The sequence below is a fragment of the Amblyraja radiata genome, chromosome 29 (assembly GCF_010909765.2).
Source record: "Amblyraja radiata isolate CabotCenter1 chromosome 29, sAmbRad1.1.pri, whole genome shotgun sequence".
NCBI lineage: Eukaryota > Metazoa > Chordata > Chondrichthyes > Rajiformes > Rajidae > Amblyraja > Amblyraja radiata.
This window is the reverse complement of record NC_045984.1, coordinates 30,506,407-30,525,056: the sequence shown is the minus strand read 5'-3', so window position 1 is coordinate 30,525,056 and position 18,650 is coordinate 30,506,407. Positions and strand designations below refer to the sequence as shown.

General features: G+C 43.2%; 1 protein-coding gene across 4 annotated transcripts in view; it reads right to left on the bottom strand.

The window, feature by feature from the left end:
- Positions 1–18,650, bottom strand: part of sppl2b (signal peptide peptidase like 2B) — a 41,643-nt gene that overhangs the window by 19,370 nt on the left and 3,623 nt on the right. For all 4 annotated transcript variants that reach the window (XR_004416269.1, XR_004416270.1, XM_033047144.1 and 1 more), the window contains exons 3-6: positions 18,163–18,345; positions 5,446–5,535; positions 3,444–3,583; positions 1,587–1,726 (exon numbers count right to left, since the gene is read on the bottom strand). Coding sequence is in view for 2 of the 4 variants with exons in the window: in XM_033047144.1 (XP_032903035.1) it covers positions 1,587–1,726; positions 3,444–3,583; positions 5,446–5,535; positions 18,163–18,345 (553 nt within the window). In the remaining 2 variants the exon portion in view is untranslated. The remainder of the gene's footprint in view (positions 1–1,586; positions 1,727–3,443; positions 3,584–5,445; positions 5,536–18,162; positions 18,346–18,650) is intronic.

Genomic DNA, 18,650 nt, shown 5'->3' with positions numbered 1-18,650 from the left:
ATTGTCCACCCATTTCTTCTGTTGCAAAAAAAACTTTTATTGTTCCAGAGACCAGTTATTCTCGTCACCTCACATATTTGGCTTTTAAAACTGGGCAATTAATTTTTATAGGATGGCTGTGAATGGATAGAGTGGATGTGGAGAGGACATTTCCACTAGTGGGAGAGTCTAGGACCAGAGGCCATCATCTTGGAATAAAAGGATGTACCTTTAGAAAGGAGATGAGAAGGAATTACTTCAGTCAGAAGGTGGTGAATTCACTGTACACGTGACAATAAACTAAACTGAACTCAGTCTCCCTTCAGAGAAAGGTTCAGCTGCAGAATACTGAGAACCTGTGGAATTCATTGCCATAGACGTTTGTGGAGTTCAAGTCAATGGAACTTGACTTGAACTCCACCACACTCAGTCAAGTTAAGGTGGAGATTGACAGATTCTTGATTAGTAAGGGTGTCAGGGGTTGTGGGGAGAAGGCAGGAGAATGCGGTTGAGAGGGAAAGATAGATCACCCATGAATGGCGGAGTAGACTTGGTGGGCCGAATGGCCTAATCCTGCTCTTAGAAATTATGAACCGTCAAGGACTCTCACTTCAGCCCAATGTGGATCTTGCTCAAAAATGCACATAATAATTGAATCCAGCTGTTTCAGAAGATAGATAATTTCCCTTCTCTTATTTATTCAATTGAGATCAGTCAACTCAAGACCGAGTAGGTCAGAGATAGGGAAACGATGAAGGAAGGGAACTGGAAATCTCTTTATTTCACATGCGAAGCAAAGCTCCGTGTATTCTTCCACTCTCCCCAGCAGTCAATATAGGTTCTATGTTGAGATTGTTCTTGTCAGTACCTCAATGCATTTAACCCACTATAATAGGTTTAGGGCGGCACGGTGGCACAGCAGTAGATTTGCTGCCTCACAGCGCCAGAGACACGGGTTCGATCTCGACCACGGGTGCTGTCTGAACGGAATTTTTACATTCTCCCCGTGACCTGCGTGGGTTTTCTCCGGGTGCTCCGTCCGGTTTTCCCCCACACTCCAAAGACGTACGGGTTTGTAGGTTAATTGGCTTCAGTACAATTGGTAAATTGTCCCTAGTGTGTGTAGGATAGCGTTAGTGCGTGAGGATCGCTGGTTGGGGCGGACTCGGACCCCGTTTCTGCTCTGTATCGCTTAACTGCCACACCATCCTAGCCACACACTCATCTCCCCGCTACCTTCAGGTAGAAGGTACAGGAGCCTGAAGACTGCGAAGAAATAGCCTCTTCCCCACAGCCATCAGGCTATTAAACTCAACTGAAACAAGTCTCTGAACACTAATAGACCATTATCTGTTTATTTGCACTTTATCTGCTTATTTATTGATGTGTGTATATATTTATATAATGGTATATGGACTCACTGATCTGTTCTGTATTCGTGCCTTCTATATTCTGTTGTGCTGAAGCAAAGCAAGAATTTCATTGTCCTATCTGGGACACATGTCAGTAAACTCTCTTGACTCTTGACTTGAACTAAACTAAAAATAATATTAAGGTGCAACGTCTAGCCTACTAGGTATTTGCAAATTCAGAAAGCAACGACATACCTAGCTGATTGTAAAAGTAGTAGAGGAGAACTAGCATTGAGCAGCACATCACCACAAAAATACAGATCATAATTGGCGTCACATCAATAGTCTCATCATCTTGTTTGTCCACTCCATCGTGCTTATGCTTCATGTATCGCCTTTAAAAAACAAAATGTTATAATAGGCACACTTTACGTAAAAGTTTCACATCATTGCAAAGTGCACACTGAAGATTCAAACATGACACGAGTGTTTTCAAAAGGCAATATGCTGCCTGAAAGCAAATGAAGGCCAAGGAGCTAAGAAACTCTGTGAAAATTGGAAACGCACCCAAATAAATAGTGTCACAAATTATTTCATCCTTTTAATTCTGTGACAATGACAGTAACAGGTCAGTTAAAGGGAGCAAGGTGGTGCATTGAGATTAAATGTTACAATTTCCATCTGTGGGGCACAGATTCAAAATCAGATAAATCCGGGCTTTGTAGTTACCCCTCATTGACAAACACAGTAGCTTTTGCCTCCCAATCCAGTTGCTAAAGCAATGACCAAACACATTGAACCAGGGCATATTTGACCCTCAGAACAGGGGAACCCAACCTTTTTCGTCCCATTTGCCCCAGGCAACTTTAATAGTGAACACTTTAACCAACACTTTAATAAGTGAAATAACAATGTTATTTCACTTATTTATGAACAACTAATGATGAACAGATACCTCCAGTATACCAGAACCAAACACAGTCAGTCAATGAGAAAAAATGTACAAACCCAGAATCAACAAATTTACCCCCAGAGTAATCCCCAGGTTGGGAACCCTTGCCTAAGAAGTAGGGTAAACATCACTGGTACTCCACAAGTTACATCTCTAGGATTAGATCCTACTTTTTGAAGCATAAAGAAGGTACTTCTAAACTGGACTACAACATCAGATATGCAAAAGAGAACAAGAGAATAGAATTGCAGTTATGCAAATAATAATTCAAAATTATATGTAAATATAATGCAAACATCTGCCTGGCAGATAGGCACAATATGCTGGAGTAACTTGGGTCAGGCAGCATCTCTGGAGAAAAGAAATAGGTGATGTTTCAGGACGAGACTCTTCATCAGAATGGAGCGGCTGGGCTTGTACACTCTGGAGTTTAGAAGGATGAGAGGGAATCTTATTGAAACATATATGATTATTAAGGTTTTGGACACGCTAGAAGCAGGACACATATTCCCGAAATTGGGGGAGTCCAGAACCAGGGGTTATTAAGAATAAGGGGTAAGCCATGTAGTACGGAGATGAGGAAACACTTTTTCTCACAAAGTTGTGAGTCTGTGGAATTCTATGCCTCAGAGGATGGTAGAGGCCGGATCTCTGGATACTTTCGAGAGCTAGATAGGGCTCTTAAAGATAGCAGAGTCAGGGAATATGGAGAGAATGCAGGAACGGATTACTGATTGGGGATGATCAGCCATGATCACATTGAATGGCGGTGCTGCCTCGAAGGGCCGAATGGCCTACTCCTGCACCTATTATCTATTGTCTATAGACTGAGAGTCAGGGAGTGAGAGACAGCGTGTCATTGTCACAGATTTAAAGGGATGAAATAATATGTGACACTATTTATTTGAACGGGTTTCCAATTTTTACAAGACTTTCTTAGCTCCTTGGCCTTCATTTATTTTCAGGCAGGATATTGCCTTTTGACAGAATGCTGCCTGACCCGCTGAGTTGGTCCAGCATGTTGTGTCTATTTTCGGTGTAAACCAGAATCTGCACATCTGTCTGGCAGAGTCAGACAAGCTGATTGGAGCACTATCCACATCTGTCAGTGCCTTGTCTCACTCCAATCTGATTGTCATTTCCTCAGCACCACCACTTACTTCTTCACATCTTTGCTTCCTGCCCAGTAGCCACCGATTGCTACTGTACCGACTGCCATTACAAAGATAACCACCATGTTATAGTCCAGGAACGGTTCATTTGGGGCGTACATCGCCACTTTGATTGCTTTCCCAAACGTCTGTTGGGGAAAGAAAGCAGGCTTTAAGTTTTCAGTTCACTAGCTGACATCGTACATCGCTGACTGTACAGGACAGGTTGTAGGAGCCCCTCCATAAAATTGACATGCTAAACTTTTAAATGGTCAACTTATGATTCTGCTCTGTCTCCTCACCTTCTAACAGCTAATGATAGCATCTGGGCTTTCATGTCTTTGGGGGCCACGTATTTTGGATATCGACGGACAAAGCTAGGTCCCATTTTTAACAATTCCCAAGTACATGATGCTAATTGTTTTGCTATTCTGATTTAATCTGTAACAATACAAGACAGATGAATGGCAATAATAAAACAATCATCAGGTCAACATTGAAGCACAGTATACTAACAAGTAAATGATACAATGCCCTCCATAATGTTTGGGACAAAGACCCATAATTTATTTATTTGCCTCTGTACTCCAATCTCTGTACTGGTTTTTTTTCTATTACAAATCTCAAATTGCAGAGTACAGAGGCAAATAAATAAATGATGGGCCTTTGTCCCAAACATTATGGAGGGCACTGTACAAGTGCGGAACGGTATTGCAGTGCTTGGGATGAACTGACAGAATTACAGTACGGCAAAGTGGGTAAAATAATTGCAATATCTCGTAGTGTCTTTTAATTACTGCTTCACTTACGTTAATTAAATACAGCATCCTGCTTCAAAGCTCAATAATTGAGAGAACCTAGATTGCTCAGAAGATACTTGAAATTAAATTAGTAAATTAAAGACTGCAACAATCAATCAAATCTCTAGTGTTTGGCAGGATCTGCTACCTTTGAAGTAGTTCCTGACTATTACCAGCAGATACCAACAATCTCTTGATGGCCTTGCTCCAGAAACTAGAAAGGGTGTAGAGAAGATTTACAAGGATGGTACACAATAAAGCTGGAGAAACTCAGCGGGTGCAGCAGCATCTATGGAGCGAAGGAAATAGGCAAAGTTTCGAGCCGAAACCCTTCTTCAGACTGATGGGGGTTGGGGAGGGGGGGGGGGGGGGGTGAAGAAAGGAAAAAGGAGGAGGAGGAGCCCGAGGGCTGAGGGAGCGATAGGAAGGGGAGGAGACAGCAAGGGCTAACAGAATTGGGAGAATTCAATGTTCATGCCACCAGGATGCAGACTCCCCAAGCGGAATATGAGGTGCTGTTCCTCCAATTTCCGGTGGTGCTCACTCTGGCCATGGAGGAGGCCCAGGACAGAGAGGTCGGATACAGAATGGGAGGGGGAGTTGAAGTGCTGAGCCACCGGGAGGTCAGGACTTCCTTTGGGTGGGGGTAACAGGCCCTTCGGCCCAACCTACCTATGCCGACCTATCTATCTATGCTAAATGTGTAGGAACGAACTGCAGATGCTGGTTTACACCGAAGATAGACACAAAATACTGGAGTAACTCAGCGGGACAGGCAGCATCTCTGGATGGAAGGAATGGGTGACGTTTTGGGTCGAGACCCTTGGTCAGACTGAGTCTGACCCTTCTGCAGACTGAATCTGAAGAATGGTCTTGACCCGAAACGTCACCCATTCCTTCCATCCAGAGATGCTGCCTGTCCCGCTGAGTTACTCCAGCATTTTGTGTCTATATCCATCCACACTAGTCCCACCCACCTGTGTGTGGCTCATATCCCTATAAACCACAGTTAAATTATAACTGCAGATGAACAGTAAGCCGCGTTTGCCAATTAATTTCAGTCAGCTTTCAGGTTCCAAATGGTCCTGAGTTTTCTTCCTCACACATCTAACAGCCTATGAGTGAGAGTTGCAGTCACTGACCCACTCCGAACAGCAGTAAATACTTTCAAAACACCACACCCTCTAACATGGACACATGAGAAGCTTTACCTTTGATATATCAAGCATGTCATCGTAACTGAGGAGAGCAACTGGGATATCAATCTCCTCGTACTGACTCCCATTTCCACCCGGGGGCACCTGCAAAGTCGAAGAGACAACATTTCTACATAAATCAAAAATGATAGTTTACACTGACATATCTATGATCATATTGTTCCATTATGCATTTACTTAACAGTTTTAAGAAATGCAAGACGAGAAAGCAAGAGCCTTGGGCACTGTCAGCACAAACAGTACCGTGCCTTGTCATTTGTGCCAACGTTTCCTATAGATTCACCACGAGGAAACTGATAATTGGCAGAATAACAAACAACACATTTATCCCATTACCAGTGGATTTCCCATGTCACTGCTCATGAAGCTATTAAGAGAAATAGCCCGAGCAATCGAAAAAAAAAAAAAAGGCACAATCTGGGGGCTATATAAAAAGATGCAAAGCCATGGAAAACAAAGTCATACCACTGGAACATCAAAAAAAGGAACACAGTTGTACAGTACTGATATAGGCCCTCTGTGTCTGGTAACCATCTTACCCATCTAACTTAATCCCACTTGCCTGCATCAATTCCATATCCCTCTTCTCAACGCAAAACATCACCCATTGAGTCGAAAGTCGTAAGTTATGGGAGCAGAATTAGGCCATTCAGCTCATCAAGTCTACTCCGCCATTTAAACATGGAGGGCACTGTATGTTATCCCACTTTCTCATCCACTCCCTACACACTACATCTCTCCCTCCTAACCCCATTCTTCTGCCCTCGCCCCATAACCCAACACCCGTACTAATCAAACCAGACCCGGACCGTCACCCATTCCTTCGCTCCAGAGATGCTGCCTGTCCTGCTGAGTTACTCCAGCATTTTGTGTCTGTCCCTCTATACGTTGTTCATTCAATTATGTGTCAAAATGTTTCTTAAAATGTAGTTACTGCTTGTGTTGTCACCACTTCCTCTGGCAATTCATTCCAGATACCAACTATTCTATGTGAAAAATGTACCTGAAAAACATCCTTTGAAACTTCTTCACACCTTTATCTTATATCCTCTAATTTTAGACACTTGGCTGCCATTAGATGCACACACTAGTCATCTACCCCAGGTGGACGCAAAATGCTGGAGTAACTCAGCGGGACAGGCAGCATCTCTGGAGAGAAGGAATGGGCGACATTTCGGGTCGAGACCCTTCTTCAGACTGAATCTACCCCATCTACGCTTCTTATAATTTTATATGCTTCGATCTTGTCAGCCCTCTTTGCTGCAGGGATATCTAGAAAAGAAACAGAAGGGCCATAAAGAGTGGACCTACAGGGTAGTTAAGAGCAAAGGACGAAGATGTTTCAGACTATTGAACGAGGGTAGGTGGGAGGAAGCATTCCAAAACATGTTCCACATGCATTTAGAAGGCCACTGGGAATGGAGCAATTGCACAGTGAGGGTGGCAGTGGCACAGCGGTAGAGTTACTGTCTCACAGCGCCAGAGACCCGGGTTCAATCCTAAGTGTGCTCTCTGTACAGAGTTTGTACGTTCTTCCCGTGACCTGCGTGGGTTTTCTCCGGGTGCTCTGTTTGCCTCCCACACTCCCAAGATGTGCAGATTTGTAGGTAAATTACCTTTGCTAAAAACTGGATAGCATGCAATAAAAGCTTTTCACTATACCTCGGTACACGTGGCAATAGACTAAACTAAACTTTTTCTTTTTTTAAATTTTCTATCGATGTACAGAAACTTAATTATTTCTTCTATGTAAAGCATTTTGGTTTCAACGCGAGTTGATTTAAACGTGCTATATAAATAACATTTACTTACTTACTTACTAAACTAATTGTAAACTTGCCCCTAGTGCGTAGGACTGTACTCGTGTATAGGGCGATCGCCAGTCGGCGCGGACTCAGTGGGCCGAAGGGCCTGTTACCGCGTTCTCTCTCGCTCTAAAGTCTAAAGGCGGGATGGCTTCAGAACGGAACAGCTCGACTTGGCAAGGAACTAAAGAATACACTTGCCCAAGGGTATGGAGGACCACATAAAAAATGTCATGGTTGGTGGCAAGTTTAACACAATGGTGAATAACCACTGGAGACAAGGAAGCAAGTGTGCAAATTATTAGAAACAAGAACACAAGGTGAACCAAAGGCAGAAAAACAACCGTTATCACAAGAGGTTGTGTTTAAGAAAGAACTGCAGATGCTGGAAAAATCAAAGGTAGACAAAAATGCTGGAGAAACTCAGCGGATGAGGCAGCATCTATGGAGCGAAGGAATATGTGACGTTTCGGGTCGAGACCCTTCTGGGTCTCGACCCGAAACGTCACCTATTCCTTCGCTCCATAGATGCTACCGGGTCTCAACCCGAAACGTCACCTATTCCTTCGCTCCATAGATGCTGCCTCACCCGCTGAGTTTCTCCAGCATTTTTGTCTGCTGCTGTCACAAGCAAAGATCTTATATAAGATCCGCTATATAAGATCTTTGGTCACAAGAGGACTGGGAGAGAATCTGAAAATGCTCTGCAGCGGCACCTGGAGGCCAGAGTCTAGAATTGAAGCCACTGTGGAGCCACTCCACCAGAATCTTTAACATGAAATGTCAACACCCTTTCAAACGTCACATAGTTTAGCTTGCTAAAGAGTATCAGCATACATAAATTACTTGGTGCAAAGTGCATTATTTCCAGAGGGACCGTTGCACGTAACAGCTGGTAGTTCGACTGCCTCACAGTGCCAGAGACCCAGGTTCGATCCTGAACTCGGGTGCTGTCTGTGTGGAGTTTGCACATTCTTCCCGTGAGTGCAAGAATTTCCTCCCTTCACCCCACACCCCAAAGACATGCGAGTTTGGAGGTTAATTCTACTCTGTAAATTGCCCCTAGTGTGTAGGGAGTGGGTGAGAAAGTGGGATAACATACAGTGCCCTCCATAATGTTTGGGATAAACCATATATAACCATATAACAATTACAGCACGGAAACAGGCCATCTCAGCCCTTCTAGTCCGTGCCGAACACTTATTCTCCCCTAGTCCCATCTACCTGCACTCAGATCATAACCCTCCATTCCTTTCCCGTCCATATAACTATCCAATTTATTTTTAAATGATAAAATCGAACCTGCCTCCACCACCTCCACTGGAAGCTCATTCCACACAGCTACCACTCTCTGAGTAAAGAAGTTCCCCCCCCCATGTTACCCCTAAACTTCTGTCCCTTAATTCTCAAGTCATGTCCTCTTGTTTGAATCTTCCCTACTCTCAGTGGGAAAAGCTTATCCACGTCAACTCTGTCTATCCCTCTCATCATTTTAAAGACCTCTATCAAGTCCCCCCTTAACCTTCTGCGCTCCAAAGAATAAAGACCTAACTTGTTCAACCTTTCTCTGTAACTTAGTTGCTGAAACCCAGGCAACATTCTAGTAAATCTCCTCTGTACTCTCTCTATTTTGTTGACATCCTTCCTATAATTAGGCGACCAAAATTGTACACCATACTCCAGAATTGGCCTCACCAATGCCTTGTACAATTTTAACATTACATCCCAACTTCATACTCAATGCTCTGATTTATAAAGGCCAGCACACCAAAAGCTTTCTTTACCACCCTGTCTACATGAGATTCCACCTTCAGGGAACTGTGCACAGTTATTCCTAGATCCCTCCGTTCAACTGCATTCCTCAATTCACTACCATTTACCATGTACGTCCTATTTTGATTTGTCCTGCCAAAATGTAGCACTTCACACTTATCAGCATTAAACTCCATCTGCCATCTTTCAACCCACTCTTCCAAATGGCCTAAATCTCTCTGTAGACTTTGAAAATCTACTTCATTATCCACAACACCACCTATCTTAGTATCATCTGCATACTTACTAATCCAATTTACCACACCATCATCCAGATCATTGATGTACATGACAAACAACAGTGGACCCAACACAGATCCCTGTGGCACCCCACTAGTCACTGGCCTCCAACCTGACAAACAGCCATCCACCATTACTCTCTGACATCTTCCATTCAGCCACTGTTGAATCCATCTTGCTACTCCACCATTAATACCGAACAATTGAACCTTCTTGACCAACCTTCCATAAGGCCTTGTCAAAGGCCTTACTGAAGTCCATATATACAACATCCACTGCTTTACCCTCATCAATTTCCCGAGTAACCTCTTCAAAAAATTCAAGAAGATTAGTCAAACATGACCTTCCAGGCACAAATCCATGTTGACTGTTCCTAATCAGACCCTGTTTATCCAGATGCTTATATATATTATCTCTAAGCATCCTTTCCATTAATTTGCCCACCACTGACGTCAAACTAACAGGTCTATAATTGCTAGGTTTACTCTTAGAACCCTTTTTAAACAATGGAACAACATGTGCAGTACGCCAATCCTCCGGCACTATTCCCGTTTCTAATGACATTTGAAATATTTCTGTCATAGCCCCTGATATTTCTACACTAACAAGGACCCATCATTTATTTATTTGCCTCTGTTCTGCACAATTTGAGATTTGTAATAGAAAAAAAAATCACATGTGGTTAAAGTACACATTGTCAGATTTTATTAAAGGGTATTTTTATACATTTTGGTTTTACCATGTAGAAATGACACCTGTGTTTATACATAGTCCCCCCATTTCAGGGCACCATAATGTTTGGGACACATGGCTTCACAGGTATTTGTAATTGCTCAGGTGTGTTTAAATGCCTCCTTAATGCAGGAAGAAGAGAGCTCTCAGCACCTAGTCTTTCCATCACCTTTGGAAACTTTTATTGCTGTTCAACAACATGAGAACCAAAAGTCAAAGAAGCCATTATGAGACTGAGAAACAAGAATAAAACTGTTAAGAGACAGCAGCCAAACCTTAGGCGTACCAAAATCAACTGTTTGGAACATCATTAAGAAGAAAGAAAGCATTGGTGAGCTTACTGATCGCAAAGGAACTGGCAGGCCAAGGAAGACCTCCATAGCTGATGACAGAAGAATTCTCTCTGTAATAAAGAAAAATCCCCAAACACTTGTCCGACAGATCAGAAACACTCTTCAGGAGTCAAGTGTGGATTTGTCAATGACCACTGTCCACAGAGGACTTCATGAACAGAATTACAGAGGCTACACTGCAAGATGCAAACCACTGGTTAGCTGCAAAAATAGGATGGCCGGGTTACAGTTTGCCAAGAAGTACTTAAAAGAACAACCACAGTTCTGGAAAAAGGTCTTGTGGATGGATGAGACAAAGATTAACTTATATCAGAGTGATGGCAAGAGCAAAGTATGGAGGAGAGAAAGAACTCCCAAGTTCCAAAGCATACCACCTCATCTGTGAAACACGGTGGTGGGGGTATTATGGCCTGGGCATGTATGGCTGCTGAAGGTACTGACTCACTTATCTTCATTGATGATACATCTGCTGATGGTAGTAGCAAAACGAATTCTGAAGTGTATAGACACATCCTATCTGCTCAAGTTCAAACAAATGCCTCAAAACTCATTGGCCGGCGGTTCATTCTACAGCCAAACATTGATCCCAAACATACTGCGAAAGCAACAAAGGAGTCTTTCAAAGCTAAAAAATGGTCAATTCATGAGTGGCCAAGTCAATCACCCGATCTGAACCCAATTGAGCATGCCTTTTATATGCTGAAGAGAAAACTGAAGGGGACAAGCCCACAAAACAAGCAAAAGCAATACAGGCCTGGCAGAGCATCACCAGAGAAGACACCCAGCAACTGGTGATGTCCATGAATCGCAGACTTCAAGCAATCATTGCATGCAAAGGATATGCAACAAAATACAAAACATGACTACTTTCATTTACATGACATTGCTGTGCCCCAAACATTATGGTACCCTGAAATGGTGGGGGAGTGGCTATGTATAAACACTGCTGTAATTTCTACATGGTGAAACCAAAATGTATAAAAATAGCCTTTATTAAAATCTGACAATGTGCACTTTAACCACATGTGATTTTTTTTCTATTACAGATCTCAAATTGTGGAGTACAGAGGCAAATATATAAATGATGAGTCTTTGTCCCAAACATTATGGAGGGCGCTGTAGAACTGGTGTGAACTGGGTGGATCAAAGGGCCTGTTTCCAGGGTGTATCTTTAAAAAAACCCTCTTAACACATTTGTCAATCCTAGAAATTTCTCCAGCAATACCTGGATTCCAAAACCTAAATGTGTAAAGAAAGTTTAACATCCTGTATACTTTAGAAATAAGTTACACATCCGTGGGTAGCAGCTGGGGTGTACATTGGCACAAAATGTCTGCAAGAAATACAGGACACTTGCATTCAAATGAAATTAGCATGCATGTTGGTGCATGAATAACTGGTATTCAAAGCAGAATATAACTCCTTGCCCCACAATCATGATTCATTCACCCACGGTTTAAAATTATACAGTTTTTATTTTTAAATATTCACAGTGGCAATTTTGTTTTGTTCTAAATTATATCAAATATTGGGTAAACTCTACATATCAATGTTATAATGGACCAGAGCTCATCCTCCCAATGGCACCTTGAGCCAGGTGTAGTAAGCGCAGGTCATGCATGTTAGGAAGCACACCTCATAGACCCACTGAACCACAATAATATCCTCGATACATTCCACAGCTGAGTACTGTGCACTAGTGTAGTTTAAAACCAGTCACACTGAATTGCTCAACTCACAACTTAATGACACGACAGTGTCGAGGATACTCAAACCTAAAGCCTCTCTATCCTATCATACATAGGATAGGATACATATCATATGAGCGGCACGATGGCGCAGTGGTAGAGTTGCTGCCTTACTGCGCTGGAGGCAGGGGTTTTATCCTGACTATGGGTGCTGTCTATACGAAGTTTATACATTCTCCCCATGACCGTGTGGGTTTTCTCCGAGATCTCCGGTTTCCTCCCACACTCCTAATGCCCCTGTCCCACTTAGGAAACCTGAACGGAAGCCTCTGGCGACATTGCGCCCCACCCAAGGTTTCCGTGCGGTTCCCGGAGGTTTTTGTCAGTCTCCCTACCTGCTTCCACTACCTGCAACCTCCAGCAACCACCTGCAACCTCCAGGAACCGCACGGAAATCTTGGGTGGGGCGCAAAGTCTCCAGAGGTTTCCGTTCAGGTTTCCTAAGTGGGACAGGGGCTTAAGGCATACAAGTTGTAGGCTAATTGGCTTGGTACAAGTGTAAATTGTCCTTAGTGTGGTGTAGGATAGTGTTAATGTGCGGGGATCGCTGGTCGGTGCGGGATCAATGCCACAATGGTTGGAAATTATGCTGTGAAGAGGACACAATGAGGCTACAAAGGAACGTAGAGTGGTTAAATGAATAGGCAAAGATCTGCAAATCGTATATAATGTGAGAAATCCGCAAATTGTCCATTTTGGCAGGAAAATTTAAAAAAGAAACAAAATTAAACCTAAATGCAAGAGATTACAGAGTTCAGGGATTGTAGGGCATTAAAATGACATAGTGCATGATTTTTAGAGACATTGCAAGCAACATAAAGCTACAGGGTAGACAAAAGTGCTGGAGAAACTCAGCGGGTGCAGCAGCATCTATGGAGCGAAGGAAATAGGCAACGTTTCAGCCCGAAACGTTGCCTATTTCCTTCGCTCCATAGATGCTGCTGCACCCACTGAGTTTCTCCAACACTTTTGTCTACCTTCGATTTTCCAGCATCTGCAGTTCCTTCTTAAACATAAAGCTACAGGGTATTGAGTTTAACACGATGTTGTTATTGGTGCACAAAACATTATTCCCTTATCATATATCCATCCGTACTGTAAATGGCTCGATTGTAATCATGTATTGTCTTTCCGCTGAGTGGTTAGCACGCAGCAAACATTTTTCACTGTACCTCAGTACACGTGGCAATAAACTAAACTGAACTGAACTCTTTGCTAGTAGGGGCATTAGAACAAAAGTAGGGAGGTTATGATTCAGATATTGGAGGAACAGCACCTCATATTTCGCTTGGATAGCTTACAATCCAGCAGTGTGAACATTGATTTCCTTTACGACCACGAGGTTATGAATCGGTTGTGTGAGAGGAAATGACATGTCCATAGAAAGTGGCACGGTCTAACGTTAGACCAGAGGACTGGAAATTCCACAAGAACCCGAAGTAAGAAATGAAAAAGTTAATGAGGAAGAATAGTTGAGGGAAAACTGGCGGATAATATCAAAACAAATAGCAAGTCTTCTGTAGAAAGGAAGAGGATGGCTTGGGTAAGTTTGGGACATTTGGAGAGTGAGACTAGGGAATTAATAACAGGAAACAATGAAATGGCAGATCAGTTAAATTAACACATTGCATTAGTCTTCGTGACCCGAAACATCGCCCATTCCTTCTCTCAGTTGCATGTCCCGCTGAGTTGGTTTAGGTTAGAGATAGTGTGGAAATAGGCCCTTTGGCCCACCGAGTCCGCGCCAACCGCAATCCCCGCACACTAACACTATCCTACGCACACTAGGGACAATTTACAATTATTCCAAGCCAATTAACCTGCAAACCTGTATGTCTTTGGAGTGTGGGAGAAAACCAGAGATCCCTAAGAAAACTCACGCAGGTCACGGGGAGAATGTTCAAACTCCGTACAGACAGTGCCCGTAGTCAGGATCGAATCTGGGTCTCTGGCGCTGTGAGGCAGTAACTCTACCACTGCGCCACAGTGCCGCCCCACTCCAGCATTTTGTGTCTCGCACCAGTCTTCGTGGTGGAGGGAACTCCTAATATCCCCAAACAATTCTGATCGGCTGGTTTTCAACAGTGTGAAAGAAGCAATACGGATCACTAACACGAGGAATAAGGTATTGAGAAAGACCAATGGGACTAATGGCAGACATGTTGCCTGGTCCTGATGGCCTGCAACAAAGAGTTTCAAGGAAGTGGCTGCTGAGATAATGGAGCCATTGATTAAGATTTTTTCAAAACTCATCACGTCCTGGGAAGGTAATAGCAGATTGTAAAACCGATTCCATTATTCAAGAAGGGAGAGAGATTTAAAAAACTTACACCAGAGTTTGGTCTGTTAGCTTAATAGCTGTTGTTGGCAAAATACCAGAATCAATAAATCACTGGAGAAATAGTTATTTAGAAAAGCTTAATGTAATCAAACCAAATCAACATGATTTTGTGAAAGGTAAATTATGTTTAAGAAATCTGTGTACTCCCTTCACATTCCCACATTGACCTTTCTGTCCTGGGCCTCCTCCTTCTCACTCCAGAGTGAGGCCAAATGCAAATTGGTGGAACAGCACCTCATATTTCGCTTGGGCAGCTTACAATCCCGCAGTATGAATATTGTAAACACAAAATGTTGGTGCAACTCAGCGGGATAGGCAGCATCTCCGGAGAGGAGGAATGGGTGACGTTTTGGGTTGAGATGGGTCTCCTCCGCTTCCATTCCTTCTCTCCAGAGATGTTGCCTGTCCTTCTGAGTTACTCCAGCATTTTGTGTCTATGTTTGGTTTAAACCAGCATCCGCACTTCCTAGTATGAACATTGATTTCTCTAATTTAAATTAACACTTGCATCCGCTCCCTCTCTCTCTCGCTCCGTCCCTCCCCCACCCTAGTTGTTGTACTCGTTTCAATGCCGTCCTGGTGAGTCTCATTGTCTGTAACTCGTTCTCACCTCGCACATGGCTAACAGTGGCCTGTTCCTTTATCATCGTTACTTTTTTGTATATATTTAATTCATTTGTTCTATATCTCTCTATATCACCCTCGATATCTCTCATTTCCCTTTCCCCTGACTCTCAGTCTCAAGAAGAGTTTCGACCCGATACATCATCTATCTATTCCTTTTCTCCAGAGATGCTGTCTGACCCGCTGAGTTACTCCAGCTTTTTGTGTCTATCTTCGGTTTAAGAAATCTGTTACTGACTCAAGGATGTAACAAGCAGAGTTGAAAGAGAGGACCCTGCGGATATAGTGTTTTTTTCTCGTTTCCAGAAAATATTTGACAAGATGCTTCAAGTAAGGCACAGGATAGAGTTCAAGATATTAGGGAAAGTACTTTAACGTGAATTTATGGCTCATTAAGACAGAGAACATAAGTCAGAATAAATTAGTCTTTTCAGGCTGAAAGGATATAACTATTGAGAGCCAAGAATTAGTTCTTGACTAAATCATTTACAATTTATGTTACTGACCAAGAGGTTGGGACGATGTGCAAGGTATCCAGGCTTGCCAACTTCACGGAAAGAGGTAAAAAGTTGTGATGAGTATATTAGGAGTCTGCAGCTGGATGCAGATAGGCTGGGTGAGTGGATCGGTGAGGGAAAGCATGAGGTAATGCACTTTGGCAAGAGGAATCGAAAGGGAGATCATTATCTAAATGGAGAAAGACAGCAGAACGGGTGGAGTACACTTGGTGCTCACAGTCTGAAGAAGGGTCTCGACCCGAAACATCGCCCATTCCTTCTCTCCAGAGATGCTGCCTGTCCCGCTGAATTACCCCAGCATTTTGTGTCTACCTTTGATTTAAACCAGTATCTACAGATCTTTCTTACACACATGCATCCCAGTGGCCTGAACATTGACTTCTCCAATTTCCGGCAGCCCTTGCCAAAGATCCCGCTATAGGATCTTTGGACCTTGCTGTCTCCTCCCCATCTCAGCTCTCCCTCAGCCCTTTGGCTCCTCCTCTTTCTTTCTTCTTCCCGCCCACTCTGCATCAGTCTGAAGAAGGGTTTCGGCCCGAAACGTTGCCTATTTCCTTCGCTCCAGAGATGCTGCTGCACCCGCTGAGTTTCTCCAGCTTTTTTGTCTACCTTTCTTACACACAAGATCTTGGTGCTGTTGTGAGTGACAGATGCAGCAAGTGCTGGCTGGTTCGTACGTAACAAAAGCTATTCACTGTACCTCGGTACACGTGACAAGTAACTAAACTGAACTGAACAGAAAGGCTAAGGGCATATTATCCTTTATTGCAAGAGGGCTGGAGTTCAGAAATAGGGAGGTGTTTTTACAATTGTACAGAGTACTGGTGAGGCCACACCTGGAACATAGTGCACAATTTTGGTCCTCTTACCTCAGAAACAATAATCTGGCATTAAGGGCAGTACCTCTGATGTTGGCATGATGTTGCCTTTTGAAGAAGAAGGACCTAGACTTTGGAGACAAGTTTGAAAAGGAGGGGTTGGTCACAGATTTAAAACAATTGGGGTGCTTTCTCATTCTCTCAGGGTCTTTAGAACATTCTCAAAGGACAGTGGAAGCAGTGTCTTGGAATATTTTTCAGGCAGAAATGAGGGGCTGAGGATATCTGCCTTAATCTTATTAAAAAGGAAGAATAGGTTTGAGGGCATAAATGATTAAATCCTTGGTAGACAAAAATGCTGGAGAAACTCAGCGGGTGAGGTGGCAACTATGGAGCGAAGGAATAGGTGACGTTTCGGGTCGAGACCCTTCTGGAAACTCAGCGGGTGAGGCAGCATCTATGGAGCGAAGGAATAGGTGACGTTTCGGGTCGAGACCCTTACGGGTCTCGACCCGAAACGTCACCTATTCCTTCGCTCCATAGATGCCGCCTCACCCGCTGAGTTTCTCCAGCATTTTTGTCTACCTTCGATATTTCCAGCATCTGCAGTTCTTTCTTAATGATTAAATCCTTTGTACTTTTCTGTAACTTTCAGACATCATATTTCTTTAACTAGATCAACTGAATAACATTATTCTAATTGGCAAGGAATTGAACACTGCCAATCATCTCATCCAATATATATATTTTTAAATCACATTTCTCAAACATAACAAACGCAAGATAGACATAAAGTGCTGGAGTAACTCAGCAGGTCAAGCAGCATCTCTGGAGACTGTCACACTCAACTTTGATGCTGAGACTCAATGTTGATTCTTTCAGGGGACCCACTGGGTTTAAACCCACATCGAAATGACTGTGCTGCATCATATATGAATGGTGCGGCCAAATCTTCTTCAATCAATGAATGTGGCCAATGTGCAACTATAAACACCAGGCATAAATGGTGAAGGACACCAGCTCCCAATGTCCTGAGCAGTAAACAAACTACTCGGGGAACTCAGCAGGTCAGGCAGCATTGGTGGAAATGGACAGGTGACGTTGCAGGTTTGGACCCTTGTTGCTCCAAGTTCCCCCCTTTGATTTTGTTCCATCGGCAATCTGAAGGACACCCACAGATAATGATTACGCTTGGACCAACTAAATGTCATTAATTTGCAAAAGTTTTGGCAAGCTACATGAAAATGGCCACCGTGAAACCTCTTATATAGGGCACTCTCGAGGTAGCTAAAACTAATTCAATCCGAGTGCATAACTTAGGCCCTTCATCAGCCTTAGCACTCCATGCGAAATGAAACAGCAACAGACATATCCTTGCTAAAACAATGGAAGAGTGAGGTGGAGGCAGACTGGGGGACAAGTGGACGGGTTTCCGTTCAATATTGTTGAGAAACCTTTGCCATTGACTTCTTACGCAGTCTCAAGATTAACAGGTATCAAGGGTAACATGAAATTCATGACAGCCACTCCAAACCAGATCAATTTTACACTCTGGAGAAACTCAGCGGGTGTGGCAGCATCTATGGAGCTTGTGTTAGTGCAGATGTTGCTCCACAGATGCTGCCGCACCCACTGAGTTTCTCCAGCACTTTTGTCTACCTTCGATTTTCCAGCATCTGCAGTTCCTTCTTGATCAATTTTACTCTCTCACTTGTCTTACCAGGCTCTCTCTGCTGACGATGATCAGACCCTTGGCTCCGTTGATTTGTGCAAGTCGCACTTTATCATAGAATGTACAGTTCCCACGCATCACCATCGCAATTCTGTAGTTAAACCCTTGCAGCGGCACATCTGATGGTGTGCACAGCATGGAAGATGTCAAATCTTGGACCTGCAAGAGAGACTGACGAAGAACTCCATTTTAGATGCAGGTTAAACAAATTGCAAGATAGTTTCAAACAACACTTTTTGTCGATGTAAAATGCTCCCTACTTTGTCCATATAATACAATGTCCTTGCGCTGATGTGAGTGCAGATGTTGCTCAGATTGGATGGCTTTACTTGTGGGGAGAGATTAGATAACTGGACTTATTTTACCTGGAGCGAAACGACTGAGGGATGACTTGTTAGAGGTATATAAAATTGTAGGAGGCATAGATCGGGTACACAGTCAGAATCTTTTCCCTATAATACAGATGTCAAGTGGGC